Source organism: Apaloderma vittatum, unplaced genomic scaffold (genome assembly GCF_000703405.1).
Source record: "Apaloderma vittatum isolate BGI_N311 unplaced genomic scaffold, ASM70340v1 scaffold3414, whole genome shotgun sequence".
Classification (NCBI taxonomy): domain Eukaryota; kingdom Metazoa; phylum Chordata; class Aves; order Trogoniformes; family Trogonidae; genus Apaloderma; species Apaloderma vittatum.
In genome coordinates, this window is record NW_009714226.1 from 13,620 (window position 1) to 34,540 (window position 20,921).

Here is a 20,921-nt window from a genome sequence, read left to right on the forward strand (position 1 = left end):
CACGTCCTTCTGGTAGGTAATGGTAAACAACAATAAGTCTTCTCCCTAATTCTCAAGAAAACCATTTCTCTCTCCTCAACTTGTACATCATATGCTCCAGCCCGCCCGACCCTCTTAATGACCCCTCTTGTAAAGTCATAGCAGTATGTTAGTGTTTGTCTTGTACAGAGCAGGGACACAGTAGTACTTGATGCAGTACTACAGTATCCTCACAAACTCTGAACAGAGAAGAATGATCAGGGCCCTCAGTCAACAGGCTCTACTCTTGCTAAAACAAACCATCTGGCTTTCTTCTCAGAAGGACATACTGACAATTCACTTGTTCACAGTGCCATTCGTGGTATCGTGGAAGGCAATCAATTTAGATAAGCAGCATTTTCCACTACTAAATCCATGTTGGGTGTTCCAATCACCTTTTTATTCAAGTACCTGAATTTAGCTTCCAAGCACATTTGCCTTGCAATCTTCCCTGGAACTGAGGTATGGCTGGCCAGTCTGTAGTTCCTAGAGTATTCTTCTCACCTTTCTTCAGAATGGGTGTGACTTTCCCTATTTTCAGAATTTAAGAACCTTCCACAATGACTATGACTTTTCAGGCATTATAGAAAGAAAACATTCCACCACCGTCACTAGATGAATCCAATGTTGTGCCATGGAAATGAGTTTGTCTAATTTACTTAAAAGGCTCCTAACTGATTGGTTTTGGTCTGCTGTGGTTAATGCTTCACTCCACCAGAATTTTCTGTTAGGCTCAAGGATCTTTGGGGCCTGAGGGCAAATTGCACTTTGACATCCCTGAGCAATTCTTCTTTATTCATGAGTAATGGGACCAACGTAATGCATCCTCTGATCAACTCATCAATCACCAGGGTTGAGAAATTGTCTTATGACATTCTGCAGAAACCTGGGCTGCTTGCACACAGACATATTGGCATTCCAGCAAACATCAGAAAGATTAATGTCCCCTATGGTCAGCGATCATAGGGTTTCCGTCATCTGTCTAAAGAGACTTCATCTCTTTGAGCAGGCAGACTGTAGTAGATGCCTACTGTGATGTCTTGTGCTGATCCATCCTCTTATCCACAGACTCTTGACTGATTTGTCAGCTGTTCCAAAGCAAAGGTCCATCTACATGAGCTGTTCTTTTGCTAATTCACCTCCTCGCCTTGGCAAAGGGCCTGCATCCTTCTGTAGGAGCCTTCAAGTCACATGAGCTATCCCCTCACATCCCAACTAGCGCACTTCAATGAATGCTCATTTGAAAGAAGAAAATTACTCAATGGCAGCCTTGGCTGAGGTTTCCCATCAACATATTCCTAGTTGAGCAGCCTTCCTTAAGAGGCTCATGTTGAGATTTAGATGTGCAGCCTTTGAGATTGAACCTGCTGTCTGACACAAGCCTTTAATTACCAGTTTACACAATACAAACTTTTGTTTAGAAACAAAATTGGGGAACATGACAACGTGGAGATATTTTTCCTTTCCTCAGCTTCTGAACTGTAGAACTAGATGATCCGGGCCTAGAAATAGATTAAAGACTCAAGTGAACCTGTGCATATGAATTAATTTCTATCTTGCTAAGTCTTCATTTAAATCTGACTGTGGGTTCTCATTTGTTTTAGTGTTTGTTTGTGTCTTCCCTTCTCCATCCCACTACTTTCCTCCCTGCCACACGCACTTTTATAGAGCATATAAAATTCATACGCATATTTCAGGATTTGATTGTCGGCATCAAGTGCTCAGAATATCAAAGGGTCACCTTTGTCAGTAAGCAAAGGATGAGCGTTTGCTTTCAAGCGCATCCATCAGGGAGTAGTCAGAAGCTGTTACTTGCTGAAGAAGCCTGATGTTTTATTCAACTGTATGCCAGTAAAAACATTTCTGGATATTAGACCAAGGGGGTTTTTTTGTTGTTTTGGTTTGGTTTTTTTCCTTACTTCATCTTTAAGATATATTCTCTCCTACCCTCACAGAAGAACAGAGTTTTTCACTGAATTAGAAATATATTTGTTCATATACCTTAATTAAGGTGCTGTATTTGCCTACCATATAATTTTGAGGCATTTTTGAAAGTTAATGAGTCTGAAGAAACATTTTCTTAGTAATGAAATGGATAATTCTGACCACTGATAAAGAATAAGCAATGTCCCTTGGTCAGTTCCCTGAGAAACCAAACACAATCAAAGCTGGGCGTATAATACAGACTCACTGGCTACACAAATCAAAGCTGGGCGTATAATACAAACTCACTGGCTACACATATCACATAATTTAGATATTAAGAGAACTGTAGTAAAACAAATTAATAATTAGAAAAGTGCATGTTTGTTAAATGTATTCTTTTCTGAAAAATAATAAAGTTCTAATCTCAGTAGAATACCTGCTGTCATCTACTACTATGCGAGTTCCCTTTTTGATTGAGTAATGCAATACAGAAGTCCCACCATAGTAGTTGACGACCTTCAAATTAACTGAGAAATATTTAGATCAAATCTACAAAAGTATCCTGCCATATGATGCCCGAGTACACAAAAAAATCTTGTATGTTTGGAGATTTTTTTTTTCGCTGTGTAATTTTTAGAAGATGAGATATATATCTAGGCCTTCTGGTTCAGCGAGTGTATTTTCTCACAAAAAAGGTAAATGGGACATAGTTTCTTTATTAATTAGCAAGCTTACACAGAGGATGTACATTGACTGTGCTGTAGGTACCTTTTCTTCTGCACACACCTCTTACATATTAGTATATCAGGAAATTGGAACTATTTTGCTCTAACTTAGAAAAAAGTTATAACAAAAGTTGCTGCTCATGAATTGTATACACAATTATGATTGAAAAATGGGGACTTACATGAGAGATTTCCCAGGGAGGCATGCATCTCTTTAGGGCCTCACTGTATACTCATTAAAAGTCATTACAAGTAAGGCATTTAATTTTCCTTAACCCCACAGCTCACCCGGTAGAAATGAAAGCACATACATTCTTCTTTCACTTTGCCACGAAGTCTTAAGATACCTCAAAATGTTATTTGAGCTAATGTATCCAGCCCAAGAGTGCAGAAACTCCCTTACCTACCCCATCCCTTCGCTAACCTGTGGTGACAGCAACCTTCAGCTGGTGGATAATAACAAGAGAGCAATTATATTTTCTATCATCACAGCAGGATTAGGAATAGGTCACCTCCCCCACACCTTCTAATGCAACAGACTGTAGCAAAGCCACAGGACTGCTAATCTTTACTCCAGTTAAACAGTCCTCAGTCTTTCCACAAGCTAACACAGAAACAAATTACACCCAGGGCTCTCAAATCATGTTATAATCGTTACGTACAGAACAAGACATTGTTAACAACCTGCATTTTACTGCGGGGAGAATGTAGAAGCATCAAATAGTGATCTGTCTAAGATCAGACAGGAAGGCTGCGACAGAGTCAATATTAAAACCTGCCAGTCCTGTATGTGCAGCTACAAGCCTATCTTTCCCTTGCATATCTTGTGTCAAAGAGACAGACTAAATTGTGCATCACTCCTTGTTTGTATTTTTTTTTATACTAAGAAAATCATCAGAAAATCACCTTAAACTAGTTTTGCCTTTAAGACTCACACTCAAATCCCATGATTGACTCTTCAGTTATGGTGGTAAATTTGCAGTGATGAGACAGTCTGTCTCCTAAAACAAGGTGACTCGTACAGCTCTTTACAGCTCTCAAGAATTCAAAGGCTTTAATGTTCATTCCTGATCACTGAAATATATACCGTAGGTAAGAAAACAGTTTTTAATCTCTCCTAATCTTCTGCTCAGATGTTCTTGTAAGAGTTTTCTTAGTACCTGAGCTAGGGTATGACAAGCCTGGGGATGATTAAGTCCTTTAAGCTTTTTAGGAAGTGAATGTAGATCCCCCAGCTAAAACCAGTCCTCATATCTACCAGGTACTGTTGCTACCACACCATTTAAAAACACTGGCAAAAAGGGGTGTTGGTCAGTATGACAAAGAAATTCCAGATGCTGAAATAGATGAACCAAAAAGCATAAAATAGTTGGTTTTGTTTTCTTTTTTAAACTGCTCTGGCCGTCCTTAAGACAACAACCAGATCTCCATGCTTTTGTGAGGGTAATTGCAGCAGTCTGTACAATGCTCTTCTGTTACCATCACTAATGTTTAGGTGGAGAGCAATCTTCAGTCTTTCAGACAAAGGCATAACAAAACCCAACTACTGTAAATAAAACCAGGAAAATTCAGTTTACAACCAAGGATTTATTTTTTTAATTAAAGTGAGAGATGAGTTATTACTCAGGAGTAGAATTGTTTTGGGTTCCTTAGAGTCTAAAAGGAAGATCAGCTATCTTTCTTATCATTATACAGTAGTTCAAAGAAAAGCAAGAAGTTTGATAAAAGAACATGAAATTCAAGGGCCCTTATGTATAGAGATCAGACCTGACACCACAGTCTCTTGTGTCTTATAAATTAAAGACCTGTTTGTCTTTGTAAAGGCAAACTTTGTAAATTCCTGCTATAATTGTGTTTAGAGATAATAGGAAGAAGAACAAATAAAACTGCGTTTACCCCAGAAGAGCTGAGCAGCATTTAGCTCAGGAGAACCTAGTTTGCAGCTTTGCTAAATATTCATTAAGATCTGATAACGAGTTACCCCTGGAGAGAAGGGCCAACAGAATAAGGGACCTTTCTGGTTTGAGGTACTGCAGCACAGGACAAAAGCTCTCATGCCATTGTCCGCTTGTAATCACATCGAAGAGCAGCAGCAGTTGGGGAACCCAAGAGGGAGAAGAGTTGATCGGCCCCAGGCAACGTCAAAAGGATTGACACTCTCCAATTGATTTTTTTATTTTTTTTTTGCCAAGCTGATTAGCTGTGGCTGCGTGTTTGCGCTTCAGGTTAGAAAACCCATTTGCGATTTTGAAGGGTGCGTAATAAAGGTGTGAGTCATCACAGTATGGATGTTTATTCCTAGCTTCATACATTTAAAACAGAGCAATAGGTTCCTGACTAATGTTTACGCAGCCGATTCCACAAACCAGGGATCACCAGGTCAGCCGAGCTGCTGTCCCTGCCTGTCTCAGGCCACACAGATTCACATATAACCCTCACAGAAAGGGATTAAAAGGAGCCTTCAAGCCTGCCTGCAGGGTGCCTCTTGTCCTCGCTCAGATGACAAAAATTCTTATCCCAGGGCTCTTTATTTCTTACTCTTTTTCTTTCACTCCAGTGCCCTTTACTTTTATAATGGTGCCTTTTCTATGTTTCGTTTGCTTGTTTTGAAATCAGATGCCCCCATCTTTTATTCTCAGTTTGCCTTTTGAGTACCTGGCTACTTCTGAATCTTGAAATGTTCTTAGTGGTTTTTGGTCCATTCATTTCCTGAAGTTGTTCAGCAGCACGAAACCGTTTTTAGCTTCTCTTTGTGTCATTCATTTACAGGTGGTAGATTTGCACTCCCTACTTTTGAGAGTGAAAGAGCAAGATCACTGACGTTCTGATACTCTCAAGAAACAGAAAGAGAGCATTTTTTTCTTTTTTTTTTTTTCCCTTTTTTTCCTCAATCTCATGGAATTTTGGGGGATAAAAGCCTCAGGGTTAGCACGAAGAACCAGTACTTAGGTTAAGGTGGGCCCTTAGGGGACGTTATTGTTCTAGCCTTTCTCTGGTGTACTCTGAGGTGATTCTCTTCATAAAAAAATTCCATTTGCATTTTAAGCACCCAAGTATTGAATCCAGATATCCTTTACAATTTTTTTTTGTTACCAAGTTTTTCTTCTAATATAACTGAATCTGTGCAATTATTGCTGACACAGTTTCCTTGAAAAAAGTAGCTTGCTAATACGAACTTTATATAAAAATATAGTCTGTTACATATTGTTATATTAATAGGCTCCCAGAGCTGAATGGGACAGTGTTTAAAGTATTTCTGGTTCTCCTATACAACCTTTTATAACCAAAACCCCCCAAAAGTAAGCACAACACAATTAGAACATAATATATTTTCCAATAGCTTCAAAGAAACCAACACCAAAAAATGCAGGAAACTTGTATAACCTCAGTAACTCTTCAGTGCTTTATTTCATTAATTTACTACTGATTGAACATTTGCATGCCTGATTTCAGTATTGAGTCTTATCCTTTATTGCTGACCAGAACATCACAGAGGAAGAAAAGAATGCTCTTCAAAACTGAAGGAACAGAAGCAGAATAAAAACACAGTCTTCTTGAAAGCAAAGTTATGAAAAAAATCCAGTACACAATGAACGGCCATAAACTAGAAACAGCAAGAGAAGGAGAAAAACTTGAATGTTTTAGTCAGTCACAGATGACAGGGAAAAGCTAGTTTGATATAGCAATCAAAATGGCAAATGTTTGTACTGATTTCTAATAGAGATAGGAAAATATGAACATCATTGTTCAAAGATCTGTGTCCATTCATACGGAAGGAAGGCTAACTGAAATGCAGGAGTTACTGGGTTAGGACTAGGATCATCAGCTCTTCATACCTGGCTCTTTCTTCACTGGGTGTTTTTGTAATAGACTTGACTTGAAAATGAAAGACTGAGATCATAAACAGGATTCCAGCTGAGGACTCAGAAGTGCCTATTTTACAAGCGAATACTGTGTATAGGCTGGTAGCCTAGCAAAGAAAAATAATGAGATCATATGGGATTATTTTCTATAAATGTTGGATGAGGAAGAATGTATATATGTGGGAGGAGATTCGTAAAACAGAAGAACAATGCTGGCACGAAAACAGCACATCTGATCTGGAAAATCACCAGAACAGCAATTTCTTCAAATAGCAACCCTGTACTTGTTGCACCCTTTTTGTCACTATGCATAGTGGGAAGCAAACTAGTTAAAACTGTATTACAAAATGAAACAATCAAGAACCAATCACACTGAGCCATATTCAGGTTTACTGAATACTTACTACAGGAAATTAGTCACTTTCTGTAGTTAGTAATTTAAGTATTGTGTAAAGCATAACACCTGTAAACTCAAGAATAGTGATGAACAGCGAAGACTGCTGATTACTTCGGACAGCACCTTTTGGGTTAGTGCAGAGATATGTCCAGCGCAGAGCCACAAAGATGATGAAGGGAGTGGAACATCTCCCTTGTGAGGAAAGGCTGAAGGAGATGGGTCTCTTTAGCCTGGAGAAGAGGAGGCTGAGGGGTGACCTCATTCATATTTATAAATATGTAAAGGGTGAGTGTCAGGAGGATGGAGCCAGGCTCTTTTCAGTGATGTCCAGTGACAGGATAAGGCATAATGGATACAAGCTGGAACATAGGAGGTTCCACAAAAATACTAGGAAAACCTTTTTCCCTGTGAGGGTGACAGAGCCCTGGCACAGGCTGCCAAGGGAGGTTGTGGAGTCTCCTTCTCTGGAGACATTCAGAACCTGCCTGGACACGTTCCTGTGTGACCCACTGTAGGTGATCCTGCTCTGGCAGCAGGGCTGGACTAGATGATCTTTTGAGGTCCCTTCCAACCCCTGACATTCTGTGATTCTGTGACAAAATAAGAAATTACTTTAAGTGCCCGTTGTAACAGTCTTAAGAGGTTAGTTCATGCTATAGAGATACAGAACACCAGAAGAGACAGGGAACAGCACAAGGTTGTTATTATTCTGAAATAGAAACTGCATGCAATATTATAATAGCAGTTTCATTTAAAGTGCTTTAATTTTTCTGAATGCTGTAACATTGCACTGTGCAACCTCAAGCAATACACGTGGTTAAATTTGTTCATTACTTGACAGGACTCCACTGTTTGGATCTATTAAATTTGGAGCAAAATCACGTGCTATGAATACTGCCAAAACTAAACTCATAATTCTCTTTGTTAGCTACCTACCAACTGCCTACTTAATATTTTAATAATTGGTCTCTATTTCATTATTGTATTAGGAGAAAAATGTGACCACAGCAACTCCAGAATAGCAAGTTCCTATTATAAATAAAAACAAATAACAGGACACAGCAGGCAGCTTATTTTTAGATAATTCTAAGTTGATGGATCAGTGTGTACATCCCAAGGTCTTTGACTTTGATCTTTGCAGAGGTTGAGCAACTGCTCTGAAATTCAGTGAGTAGGGTATTATATTCGCAACAGAAAACAGAACTTGGTCTGCAGGGTGGATAGAAAACAATCTGACCCATGGAATTTCCAGGTATCATAACCAGCAGTATGACATTAGTGGCAGCTAAACTGCAATTTACAGCCATCTTGCATAACCTAAGTCATTTCATAAATGAGATTAACCATGCTGTTTAAGTCAGTGTTATAGAGTGAGGTAGAGGAGGGATATTATTTCATTCTGGAGAATATTTGCAGCCTGCAATTTCAGGTTTTTTTGAATTTAATTACCAGAGCTATAAAAGTAGACTTTCAGTACAACCTTGTTACAAACACACATGCTAGAAAACCACTTCTCTCTAACGTATTCCATTTAGACACACAAAAAAGTTAGCACTTAGGCTTAACCTATTAAAATTTATGGGATCAGGCTTTCATTACACAGTTTTGGTACAGCTGTTTCATATGGTTTCATATCAAGGTGAATTTAGCGCGGTTAGAGAAGGGCCCTGAGGCACCACCAGCCCTGCCTGGCCCAGCCCAGGCCTCAGGACCATTGATCCCTGCCCCATCCCTCACCTCTCTTCAAAGACATAAAGCCATTTCTTTCCCAAGAAAGACATTTTGGAGCATAGCTCCTAACTCTGTAACGCCAGAGACAGGCAATAACGATTTGTGCAACTTAACACTAATTGGATCTGCTGCTATCATACCATTTCAGTTCATAGTCTTGTCACAGAATCACATGAAAAACACCCTTAAATTCTTCACAAATACTTTGCTGAGGTAATTCCTATTTGGATAGCATACGTCCAGCTCCATTTTTAAAATGCTGGTAAAAATATCCTGGAATGCTCTTTTAAAGTAAAGCAGTACTGTCTGTTGGATGATGAACACAAATGCTGTAAATATATTCACTCAGGGAAAGAAAGAAAAAGCTCATGGTACAACTGCTTTGAGAAGAGTTTTCACTTACTTTTTCATCCTCCTGAAGACACGCTATTGCCACCATCCTTGGCGTTTTCAGAGATCCGTAGAGCAGCTCTGCAGAGAAAGACATTACTCCAGTTTGTAGCAACTCTGGAAAAAAAACCCCAAAACAACACCCCAACTCTCTCCTTTTAAACTAATTATGTATGTGATAACAAGGAGAATGTCAAATACCAGCAGGTGATGCTGTAATCACTTTAAATGCCTGCTCCTGGAGGCATGAAACCTTCCCTGTTTTCAGGTGGCTGACCTGTAATGCTTTGGGCCAGGACATTTGGAGCAGGGAGGGGCAGGTGGAGAGAAGAGACTAGGGCTGGCTGGTTTTTATCTGACTGTTAAGTCATTGAAAGTGAAACAGATGGTTCACTTAACAGTGGCATTAAAGGAAAATGAGTAAAAGTAGGCCTAGGGCATAGTAAAATCTTTAATTTGTCATTCAGCCTCAGCCTTAGCCGGTGAGTGATGGATGATTTCACAAAAGTGTCCAGATTAGATTATGAATGAATCAATTTACTATAATATTAATACAGTGCAATTGCTGATACATTTCCTTTTATTACAAAGGCTTACTTCTTCATAGTTTTACATACCTTTGAGGTATTGCTCAGTTCAGTCACCTGTTGAAATGAATGCCATTGAGTAACACTGAATCGCTAAGGAAGTGAAAAAATCTACCTTTAAGTGCAGCCTTAAAAACCTGTGGCTGAAATAATTTTATATTGAGGAATGGTAATATGACACAGGCCAGCTGACCTGAGTGCTATGTCCCAAGATGTTGTATTCTATCCCGTGACTATCTGCCGTGGTCCATTTATCTGTCCCATGACCAACTTCATGTAGAAGAGTCAAGTTGGAGGCCTGTGGCCAGTGGTCTTCCCCAGGGATCAGTACTGGGTCCAGTTTTGTTCAATATCTTCATCAATGACCTAGAGGAGGGGAGAGTGTATCCTCAGCAAGTTCACTGATGATATGAAACTAGGGGGGACTGGCTGACACACAGGAAGGCTGCACTGCTATCCATCATGATCTAGACAGGCTGGAGAGCTGAGCAAAGGTGAACATGACAAAGTTCAATAAGGACAAGTGTAGAGCCCTGCATCTGGGGAGGAATAACACCAGGCACCAGTACAGATTAGGGGATGTCCTGCTGGAAAGCAGCCCCGTGGAGAAAGACCTTGGGGTCCTAGTGGACAGTAAGTTGTCCATGGGAGAGCAACATGCCCTTGTGGCCAAGAGGCCAATGGGATCCTGGGGTGCATTAAGAAAAGTGTGTCCTGCAGCTCTAGGGAGGTTCTCCTCCCCCTCTACTCTGCCCTGATGAGACCACCCCAGGAATACTGTGTCCAGTTTTGTGCTCCCCGGTTCAAGAGAGACAGGTACCTACTGGAGAGAGTCCAAGGGAGAGCTACGAGGATGATTAAGGGACTTGAACACCTCTCCTGTGAAGAGACACTGAGAGAACTGGGGCTGTTTGGTCTTGAAAAGAGATGGCTGGGAGGGAATCTTACTAATGTATACAAATATCTGAGGAGTAAGTGTCAAGAGTAAGGTGCCAGTCTCTTCACAGTGGTGCCCAGTAGTAGGACAAGGAATAATGGGTATAAGCTAGAATATAGGAGGTTCCACCTCAACATGAGGAGAAACTTCTTTACTTTTTCCCTTTGAGGGTGACGGAGCATTGGCACAGGCTGCCCGGAGAGGTTGTGGAGTCTCCTTCTCTGGAGACATTCAAAACCCACCTGGATGTGTTCCTGTGTGGCTGCCCTAGGTGATCCTCCTCTGGCAGGGTGTTGGACTAGATGATCTCTGGAGGTCCCTTCCAACCCCTGACATTTCTGTGATTCTGTGATTCTATGATTCTGTAATTCTAAGATTATGGACACTTTTTTGCAACATGGGTTAGCCCACAGGGTGAGGCTGTAATATCTTGTATTGGCTAAGGTTTGTGCCTGCCGAAAGTAAAGCTTCTGCAGCATAATTTATGCACATATCATGGCAAACTTCCTTTACAGTGAGGTAACTGGAAAAATAACTTCAACTTAAAAGAAAAGGGGAGGGTTGTTATTGCTACTGATTTCATCCCCATAACCTAACAATGGTGTTAAGTTTTATATATAAAGCATTGACTGTATTTTTAAGTGCATTTCAACTCCAGGCCCTTTCTTGACCTCAACTTGCACCATTTATTTCCCCTTTAATTTTATTCACAATTTATTTTTTTAAACCTGGTTACAGTAGCAATTTCCTCCTTCATATAGGTCACACAGATAAAATACACCTTCCAAGATAAACTGACACTTAAGAAAAAATAAAATAGATTATTGTCTTTGCCTGGATAAAACTTTTCTACCAAGCAAACGGTCAAGGACAGATAAAGTAATCTAAAATAATAAATCATTTTTTCAGATATTTTCCTCACAGGCGAATGCTACAAATTTATCATTGCTAAGAAACTTTTCTAGAGATCTGCTTGGTTTTTCCAATATATAAAACCTTTTTTTTTTTTTTTCTGAAAAGAGGGGAATGAAATCCAAACAATTCTGGCCCATCTATTAAACAGTTCATGCTGGTGTTGTGATAAAGGCCTAGGGAATGTGGGGGTTTTTAAAAAGTGCATTTGGTGAAGGGCTAGAGATTGAACCTTTGATAAAGATCACCTCATTCTCAATATTAATGAGTCATTACAATGAGCTATACTTTTTCTTGATATCCAGAGTCTTACACAGGTGGATTAATTGTGGAGGAAGAGTAGAAATTTCATAAACTACGGACTTGAAAAAATCACACAAGTTTCTGTTTTTAGTTCTTTAGGTGTTCTGGGCTAGGTACATAGCATTATGGAAGACAAATTTCGAGTGAGTCCAACATCTTTTCTAGCTTGACCTTTTTTGCTGCCTTGTTCATTGGAACCAGGTTTAATTAAAATGATGATAAAAATGAGTTGGGAAGTTCAGCCTGTAACAAGTCTCACAACAACGTTATTCCATGATTCACATGAATTAATGATAGTCTTACGGGGGGCTGGTTTTGTACCGGTATGATACAGAATCATAGAATCATAGAACGTCCTAGGCTGGAAGGGACCTTAGAGATCATCTAGTCCAACCTCCCTGTCATGGGCAGGGGCACCACCTCTCGACTAGACCTGACAAAAGGTAAAGAGGCTTTCAAGGCAAACAAAAGTTGATTTTTTGTTGTGAAACAATCATAAAAAATATGCAGTTTTAAAGAAAAAGTTATTTTCATGCCTTTTCTGTTGCAGGTTGCCTTTGAGGAAAATTATACTCAAATATCCCGTTGAAATTACTTCCTGCCCAGACTTCTAGTCTGACTTTTTAACAAATAGATCTAACAGATATTCATCAGAGGCTGAGGTTATATCTAGTAAATCATGCAATTCCTCTAGGCCCTATGGCTGAGTGTTTTAGCCAACTGAATGGGAGTCAGGAGACCTGAACTCTGTTCCAGGTTCTCAGACTAGCCTTCTGAGACACTGAGTTTCTGTGCTTTGTTATCCAAAAAAAAAAGAGCAAATGGTATTGACTCCTGTTGTGAAAAGTTTTGGAATCTGCTTATGAAAAGTGCTGCATACAAGCTAGTTATTAGTACTTTTATTATCAAGAGAAAGGGATCTGTGAAAAATTACATGGAATGCCCGTTTTCTTCCTGAAGGAGAAAATTAAGAAGAGTGCCTCAGCACATCTGCTAATGGTGAACCATGCTGCCATTCTGATATTTTGTATTATTGGGTGCTTTTTCTATGTGTGGTAACAAAGAGTTCTGCCCTTACAAGCAGACTTGTTGCGTAGAACAGGCTTTCTGTAGGGACCACAGACATAGGCACAGAGTGGGGAGGACTGTGCCACCAAGTGGGTTGTCAGTAGTCTGGCAGCACAGCACTGATCTGGGCAGAAAGTTGGAAGAAGTCCAAAACGTAGACCATATGGTCATGCTGGAGGCTGCCCTTCCAGTGTGGTAGGAGCATAGCCAGGCCTTGGTAACCTCTTTGTGAAGATTTTCTGTATTTTTTCAACCTACAAATCTTTCTCTTCTACAAAGCATGCCATCCAGCTTTGCCACATAGACAACTAGGTATTTTTTTTCTAACTTGTATCCGGGAAAAGAGAAGCAGAGTGGTGGTTGAGAAAATCTAGCTCTTCTGATTCATAAACAAGTCTTTTCTATGAAATCAACAATTTCTAGGAATATGCTACCTAGTAGATTAACTTTTTCCCATGAATTACATCACCTGACTTCAGAAGCCATTTTAATGTTTCCTTTTTTATTTTTTTTATTTTCTGTAATATAACAACAAAAAAATGTGGTTGATTAGCCTCAGTTTTAAGACCCGGGGGGATGAATAAGCTTTTATCAAAGGAACAGCTATGAGAGTGTGATTCAATAGGTCAGACCTTGTGTGTGTCCTAAGCAGCATTTCAAAAGATGTGGAAACCTCCTGGGAAAAAAGAAAAGGTGATTGTTTGGGCAGCTGATGTATGCTAATTACTGTCATTCTCTTATTTCCCCTGTCCCCACCATATTTCGGTTTGGTCTACGTCCCTTTTGGATAAGGCAACTGATCTCCTCATTGCCATTGTGGTAGTGGTTTAAGTACACCTGCCTGTCTCTGCTCGTAGTTTGCCACATCTGTGAATGTGTGTATTTATCTGCTATTTGTGTATGTAGAATGTTGTTAAGTTGTGCACTCTGTGGTATATGACATAATATTTATGGGATGTAAGAGCAGAGCACCTAGAATTTAAACTCAAGAAATGACTGACCTGGACACTTTAATTTTTTGCTTACCGCACTTCCCAAATCCTGTGGTTTTCCACTGTAGGATCTCACTCTCCTACATATTCCTAGAACTCTGCCTAAGCCACTAGCATTTAGATCTAACTGATCTATGCTTAGCTTGGGAAAGTGATCTGCAGCTTCAGTTCATGGTTTTCCTTGGGCAATTTCTTATAATGTTGCAGGTGATTTCAGTTTGACATCAAGACACAACTCTATCAATTCACTGCTTCTGCTGAGGTATCGTCTCATTTCCCAAAAGCAGTGTACAGCCTTTTGGCTACGTATTAATAATAATAAAGCATATATCATGGTATCAGTTAAAGTATCTAGAACTGTGCCCCAATTTTTTTTTTTTTAATTTTTGGGTTTTTATTCCTATTGCACCACCAGCTGCATTCAGACCAGGATAAAGGAGATGGATCACTTAAGTATATCCTTTCTGGAGATGGAGCAGGAGACCTCTTCATTATCAATGAAAATACTGGCGACATCCAGGCCACAAAGAGACTAGACAGAGAAGAAAAGCCTGTGTATATCCTCCGTGCCCAGGCTGTAAACAGAAGGACTGGAAGACCAGTGGAACCAGAATCTGAGTTCATCATTAAGATCCATGATATCAATGACAACGAGCCGATGTTTACAAAGGATGTTTACAATGCCAGCATTCCCGAAATGTCAGATGTTGGTAGGTGCTAACTGATAATTTGGTTTAGTGCCTGGTTTGATTTTTTTCTATACAGTTAATAAAGAGCCCTAAGTTTACAGGCACCAAATATAGACATCTACTGTTTGAGTCTGGAGTAAAAGCACCTCAGCCTTTAAAAAAAGAATAACAAATCTAACTCCAGGAAAACCGTTTTGCTGGAATCAGGGTTTAATATGCTTTAACATGATTTAGTAGCAGTGTAATAATATGGTAATCCATGGTCACCTAACTGTGTCCATACCACCCCTAGATCTGTTCAGCGATCCTTCTTTAGTTCAGGAAGGTTTAAAAAGATGGAAAAGGGCAGGTACAGAAGTGGTTGTACACACTTCGGGGGCAAAAACTGTCACCCGGGAGAGCTTATCACTGGTTCTGAGATATGCCATTAATTTCCTGTGACCTGTGTTGTTCTTTTCAGGCAAAAGAAAAGAGCTCCAAAGTCCATTGAAGTGCATTGAAATGTTTCTATTGATTTAAAATATGTCAAGCTGTAAGAATTGATTAATAAAAGAAAATAACTTCCTGAAATATGATTTTAAGATTGGATCTTTTCCAGAGAGGTTGACAGGTTTTAGTTCTTTGTCTCTGACTCTTAGGGAGGTCATTTTGATTTCTTTGTCAGAGAGCAATGGATGATTAAACTGCAAGAAGCACATTTCTAATCTGAAATAGTATCAAGGGAGAGAAGCATTAATTAATCATAATCAAGAATGAGATTAAAATAAAGCTCAAGCAATATGAAAATAAAGACTTTGGGGCATACTCTCCTCTCATTCATGGGACTTGTCACATGGATGAAACCTCAGCTGGTGAACCTAATACTCGCATTTTAATATGTGAATTAAATACTTTATTCACAAATCTGTTTTAAATGCCAAAACCTAAGCTCATTTTTTATGTTTGTTAACACTTTGCCTAGGATTCGACATGATTTCTTTCTCTAGAAGACACATGCAAAAACAGATTTACATTCCTATGTCAAACACCTTACAAGATGAGTAAATTTGCAAAAGTACATTTTTGACCTAGATTCAAAATCTGAATGTCTTCAGTATCTGAGGAAGGGTGCATTTCTGGTTTCTTCATAAGAAATATGATGAAGGATCTACATATCTGATCAGTAACTGTATTTTAATGAAGTGAGAATAAGCCAACGATCATTTTGGTTTTGTATCTATGTTTTTTATGAACAGACATTTCTACAAAATAAGAATATCTCTAACTATTTGCCACAGATTTGATCTGAACATTAACTATGCTTTTTCTATATCATCGAAAAATGAAACCCCACAAACAGTGGATTTTTATTTTCTTTAAATTATCATTGCAGGTACCTTTGTTGTGCAAGTCACTGCAACTGATGCCGACGATCCTACATATGGGAACAGTGCTAAAGTTGTCTACAGCATTCTCCAGGGACAACCATATTTCTCTGTCGAATCTGAGACAGGTCAGGGGACCTTATCTGTCATTCTGTGACAGTGTCTGTAATTCAAAATGACATGCTAAGCCAAGCTAGGACATATTAGACAAAAACTTCAAAGAGATTACATCTTGCTCAGTGCAAAATCTGACAAACTTAATAGAGCGATACATCTGTAAACATGACACCTACATTATTTTAATCTCACCAGTAAAGTCTAATAAATACAATTAGTACTGGATGTGAACCAGTTTTCAATCATTTTTAACAAGCAGTGGGTACAGAGGCTGCTGTGGATGCTTAAATTAAACCAAATAGGTTGGCTTTTAGATGAAAATGAGAAACAGGTGGGTGTGGAAAAAAGTGCTTAATCCTCATAGATCTTCATAATAGCTAAATTAAGACTGAGAGTTTGTTCAGGCCTGTTGTATTTTTCTCCTTCTGCTTCTTCAAAACTTGTTTAAAGTAATTATAATTTCTGTACATCTGCAACGTATCACTTTAATGCTAATTTTATGAAAGAAATCTTAATTAAGACTAATGATAGAAGAGGTAAAATTGGCTGTTGTGCCAAGAAGATCATAAATAGAATCCCAAACTTCAGAGTTCTGTTTTTTGAAGATGTTTAAATTATACAGTGGCAGGAATTTTTTACGGTCTGAATAACAGGCAGCTTTGAAAACTGCATGTAAAACAAAGAGGTCTAGCTGTCTGAATCTGCTGTACCATTGACTATCTGACTACACTGAAGTTCTCTTCCCAAGATTTATAACAAAATTCTTCAGCAATAAACAAAGGATCTCAAGAAGCTACTTAAATGGGACTATCCACTGTGATAGGTTGCTGGAAGCTAGAGAAATGGGTTCTTCTTAGCATCCTTACAGGAGAGGAATGGATTATCCCAGACGATTAATCAGGTTTTAGCATTTCTTAAATAAATCTTAGAGACTCAGGCAAGGAAAATGAGAGAGAGATTAGACGTCTCAAAGAAAAACCTGAGGTGAAAAAATGGACATAATTCAGAAAAGAGGGAGAGCCAAGATCAAAGGCAGCTTCCCTTCCAGCATAAGGTATTAGGTAATACAAGCAAGGATTTTTGCACTGATGCACCCATTCTGACTTGGACAGTACACTATGTGCTCTTCTCTCTAGAGTTATAATAAGGATGATGTAGCTGGCAGTTCACCAGTAATCATTTTTTAGCAAGAATGCTCTATGGGGCACAGAGGGGAATCAAGGTAAATCATGGGCTTGATCTTCCTGCCATAGAAATCAATTGCAAAACTCCTGGAGTCTCTATCGAAGCTGCTGTGAATTTTGCCATGGATTTCAATACTTGAATTTCACCCCTTTTGCCTACAAAGGAGTCAGTTCTTAGCCTTAAGAGACCCAGTGAGAATGCAAACATTTTGCTTCATGGTAAATCTGAATGATTGAATTTCAATAGAAGTTGGCTTCGTAACTGATATTTGTGCCTTTGATGAAGGAAGTGACTGGCAAAATCATCTCAACCAATGTATAAATAGAAATATATATACTTGGGCATGCTTGGATGCTCATAGTTTTCTTAATTAATTGTTTTTCTCCCATTTAATGTTGTTGTACTGCTTCTTTAATGATGTCTTGCTGAAGTTAGCTTTTTTATTTTTTTACCACGTCTATCAAAATAAAAATATTGATGGAACAGGAGAGAAAAGAAGGAGCACATTATAATGAACAAAGATTCTTTTTTCCAGTTCAGTGAGAGACTTTAGCATGGAACTGAAGGAGGGTAAATAGTTATGTAAAATAATACTGCTCACAAATGAGTAGAACATCTTTCTGGGGATGCCACTAATATTGAGTCAGTCACATAGGCAGAAGCCTGAGATATGATATGACAAGTCTGTAATTTAATGAGCCATCTCATAACAGTAAATATTTGCACTGGGCAAAGTTTACTTATTGCACAGAGATTGTTTTGTTCTTTAGGCTGTGGGCTTTTCTTTTAATAAGAATTTTCATCAAAGTCTGTACCTTACTTGTGAACTCCCCCTCTTTAATTTTCATGTTTTCAGGCATTATTAAAACTGCTTTGCTAAACATGGACCGTGAAAACAGAGAGCAATACCAAGTGGTCATCCAGGCTAAGGACATGGGCGGCCAGATGGGCGGGTTATCAGGAACCACCACCGTGAACATCACACTGACGGATGTAAACGACAACCCGCCTCGCTTCCCCCAGAGTACAGAGCATTTACATTCTATGTCTCTACATTAAAATGCATGAAAATTGGTTGGGTTTTGTTTCATGGGGTTTTTTTCACCTCAGATATTGTTTCTGCTATTGTGAACTTAGCAAGTATCAAACTTCCTTTAAGAAAGAAAAAGAGACCAAATGAACAAACAATAGCATCATGCTAAGGTTAATTGTATTAACTGGGAATCAAATCTTTTGTATTTTTACTCCAGTTGCAGTAGACAGTCTGAGAGGTGAATTAGTGTACCTAGTAAATGGCTTTGACTGATATAACCTATATTTCTTGTTCAATATTATTTCTGTTAGACTTTGTGGTTGACTGCATTTTAAGATAGCTATTCTCATCTAACATATTTAAGTTTTAAAATATATTTATTTAAGTGCATAAAATAATCCCAGGAGCAATCCTATCAAAAAGATAGGAAGCATTTGCCTCAATGGATTTCTATACAAAGGCATGTACCTAAATATACCAGATATTTCTGCTTGTTTTCTTTCCTCTGCCTCAGATCATTTGGTAGATGTATGTGTGGTGTTTAAAGGAATCAGTTGAGCAAGGTCTCGTGGAAAGTAATTTCTGTTAATGACCCCTCATGGCCCTAAGTGATTCAAAGTGATTCAGCTTTCATCCCCTTCTCTTTATCCTTCTTTCCTTTGTTCCTTCTCTCTTTCTTTCCTTCCTTCTCCCTCTTTCTTCTTTTTTGCTTTGTCTAGCCACTGCTCTGTGTGTGATGTGTGTGTATCATACTGTCAGTGTGTGTCAAAGTCGAGAGCGGTTGTTAGAGAAAATAATTGCAGATACTATCAGACAAATCAAGCTTTGGCGGTTAAGTCACTGGGAAAGTTATTGGAAGCAACTTGTCATTTAAGTTCAAAGTCTGTTCTTAGCCGTGAGCAAAGTGTTTCCATTTAAATTAGAGCAACTTAAGAGAAAATATAGCACTCTGCCCCCAATGAGTTAATTATACATCTCTGGACATAAGTGTCTTCAATATAAAAGCTAAAGATACAGCTTCATAATGCCAACATTCCCCAAGCAGAGTTTTTTTAGGGGAGAATTCAATGTAGCACATTGTTAGTAGGCTTTTGGGCTGGATATTGGGCTTGGATATTAGGAACAATTTCTTTACTGAGAGGGTTGTCAGGCATTGGAACTTGGAACAGGCTGCCCAGGGATGTGGTTGAGTCGCCATCCCTGGAGGTGTTTAAGAGACAGGTGGATGTTGCATTGAGGGGCATGGTTTAGTGATGTTGATAGGGCTAGGAAAAGGTTGGACTTGATGATATCGAAGGTCTCTTCCAGCCACAAATGTTGTATGAATCTATGATTCTATAATTTGGTTTTAGTGTTACTAAGCTGTGTTGGCCTCCAGCAGTTCTTAATATTTTTTCTTTGGCCTCAAGGCATTTTTCACATACAATTTTGATATGGCCAACAGAGACCTCGATGATGTCTAGAAAGGGACATCTGCTGCTAAAGATACATGTTTGCAGGAGAACAGAATGCCCGTTCTTCATACTAGAAAATAGAAAAAGAGGTTACTTTTATCTGTATGAAAGTAGGGCAGAAGCTGAAGGCTGTTGCCCCAGGAAAGCCTGAAGACACAGTGATTCACTAACTCATCCATGCATGCCCACCCAGCATGGACAGTGGGCCGAGAGATGGTGTCGAAAGTACTAACAAAATTTCATTTTCCATTTGCTGTAGGCACGTACCAGTTCAGAGCTCCTGAGTCTACACCACCTGACTCACCAGTTGGAAGGATAAAAGCTAATGATGCTGACGTGGATGAAAATGCAGAGATCGAATACAGCATCACTGAGGGGGATGGTTACGACATGTTTGGAATTACTACAGACAGGGACACACAGGAAGGAATTATAACTGTCAAAAAGGTACACGTCTTAACGCGCGTAGCCCTGATCTGAAATACCAGGCAAAACTTTTTCTAGCACATACTCATTTTAGATTTTTGGAGCAACGTGTGTTGTTTATTATTTTGGATGCTATCAGTTAGGAACCTCTACATTACCTATGTGAAGTTTCTTTTATACAAGCAATCATGGTCCTTCCTCTTACACCTTCTTTACTAAACCAATGCACATATTTGGAAGGACCTGAGAGAATAAATAACCTAGGGTGGAGGTTGGGACTGAGAAAAAATTCTATGGTCTGAAAGTATCCACAGAATTACTCAAGGAGGCACCACCATCCAACTGTTATTTTCCCCTGCAGGGTTTGCTCACTTACTAGCATGTGCTGTGTTAAGACCACAAAAACAATCAGTATCACATTGCCTGCTTTGCTCTGTCAGAAGGTGTTCAACTGTATAGCTATGATGCATTAACGTATGTAGCAAATTTCTTTCGACTCACGCTTTGTAAAAATGTAATTAATAAATCCATCAGCATGCTTTTGCTTTAGAAAAAAAAATCACAGCACCTAGCTGGATCACAGTGGACATCATCTACTAGGTTGCACATTGGCTGTCAGAAAAGGTTTGAGAAATATTGTTTACAGTGGGTTATCAGGCAAGCTTGATAAGGTTACAGATATCATCCTCCATCAGCTCAAGTTCAGTCACCGCTAGATAGACATTGTGTAGATTTTCTGAACATGCGCTCGCTTGTTGATATCAGTACGACACCTGTCATTACTTGTTTTTTAGGAGATGCCTC

The 20,921-nt window shown here is 39.1% G+C and overlaps 1 protein-coding gene across 1 annotated transcript in view; it reads left to right on the forward strand.

Annotated features, from left to right (window-relative positions):
- CDH6 (cadherin 6, type 2, K-cadherin (fetal kidney)) overlaps window positions 1-20,921 on the forward strand; it is a 47,365-nt gene that overhangs the window by 9,704 nt on the left and 16,740 nt on the right. The window contains exons 2-5 of the mRNA XM_009868654.1: window positions 14,265-14,559; window positions 15,911-16,030; window positions 18,061-18,228; window positions 19,951-20,138. Coding sequence (XP_009866956.1) covers window positions 14,265-14,559; window positions 15,911-16,030; window positions 18,061-18,228; window positions 19,951-20,138 — 771 coding nt within the window. The remainder of the gene's footprint in view (window positions 1-14,264; window positions 14,560-15,910; window positions 16,031-18,060; window positions 18,229-19,950; window positions 20,139-20,921) is intronic.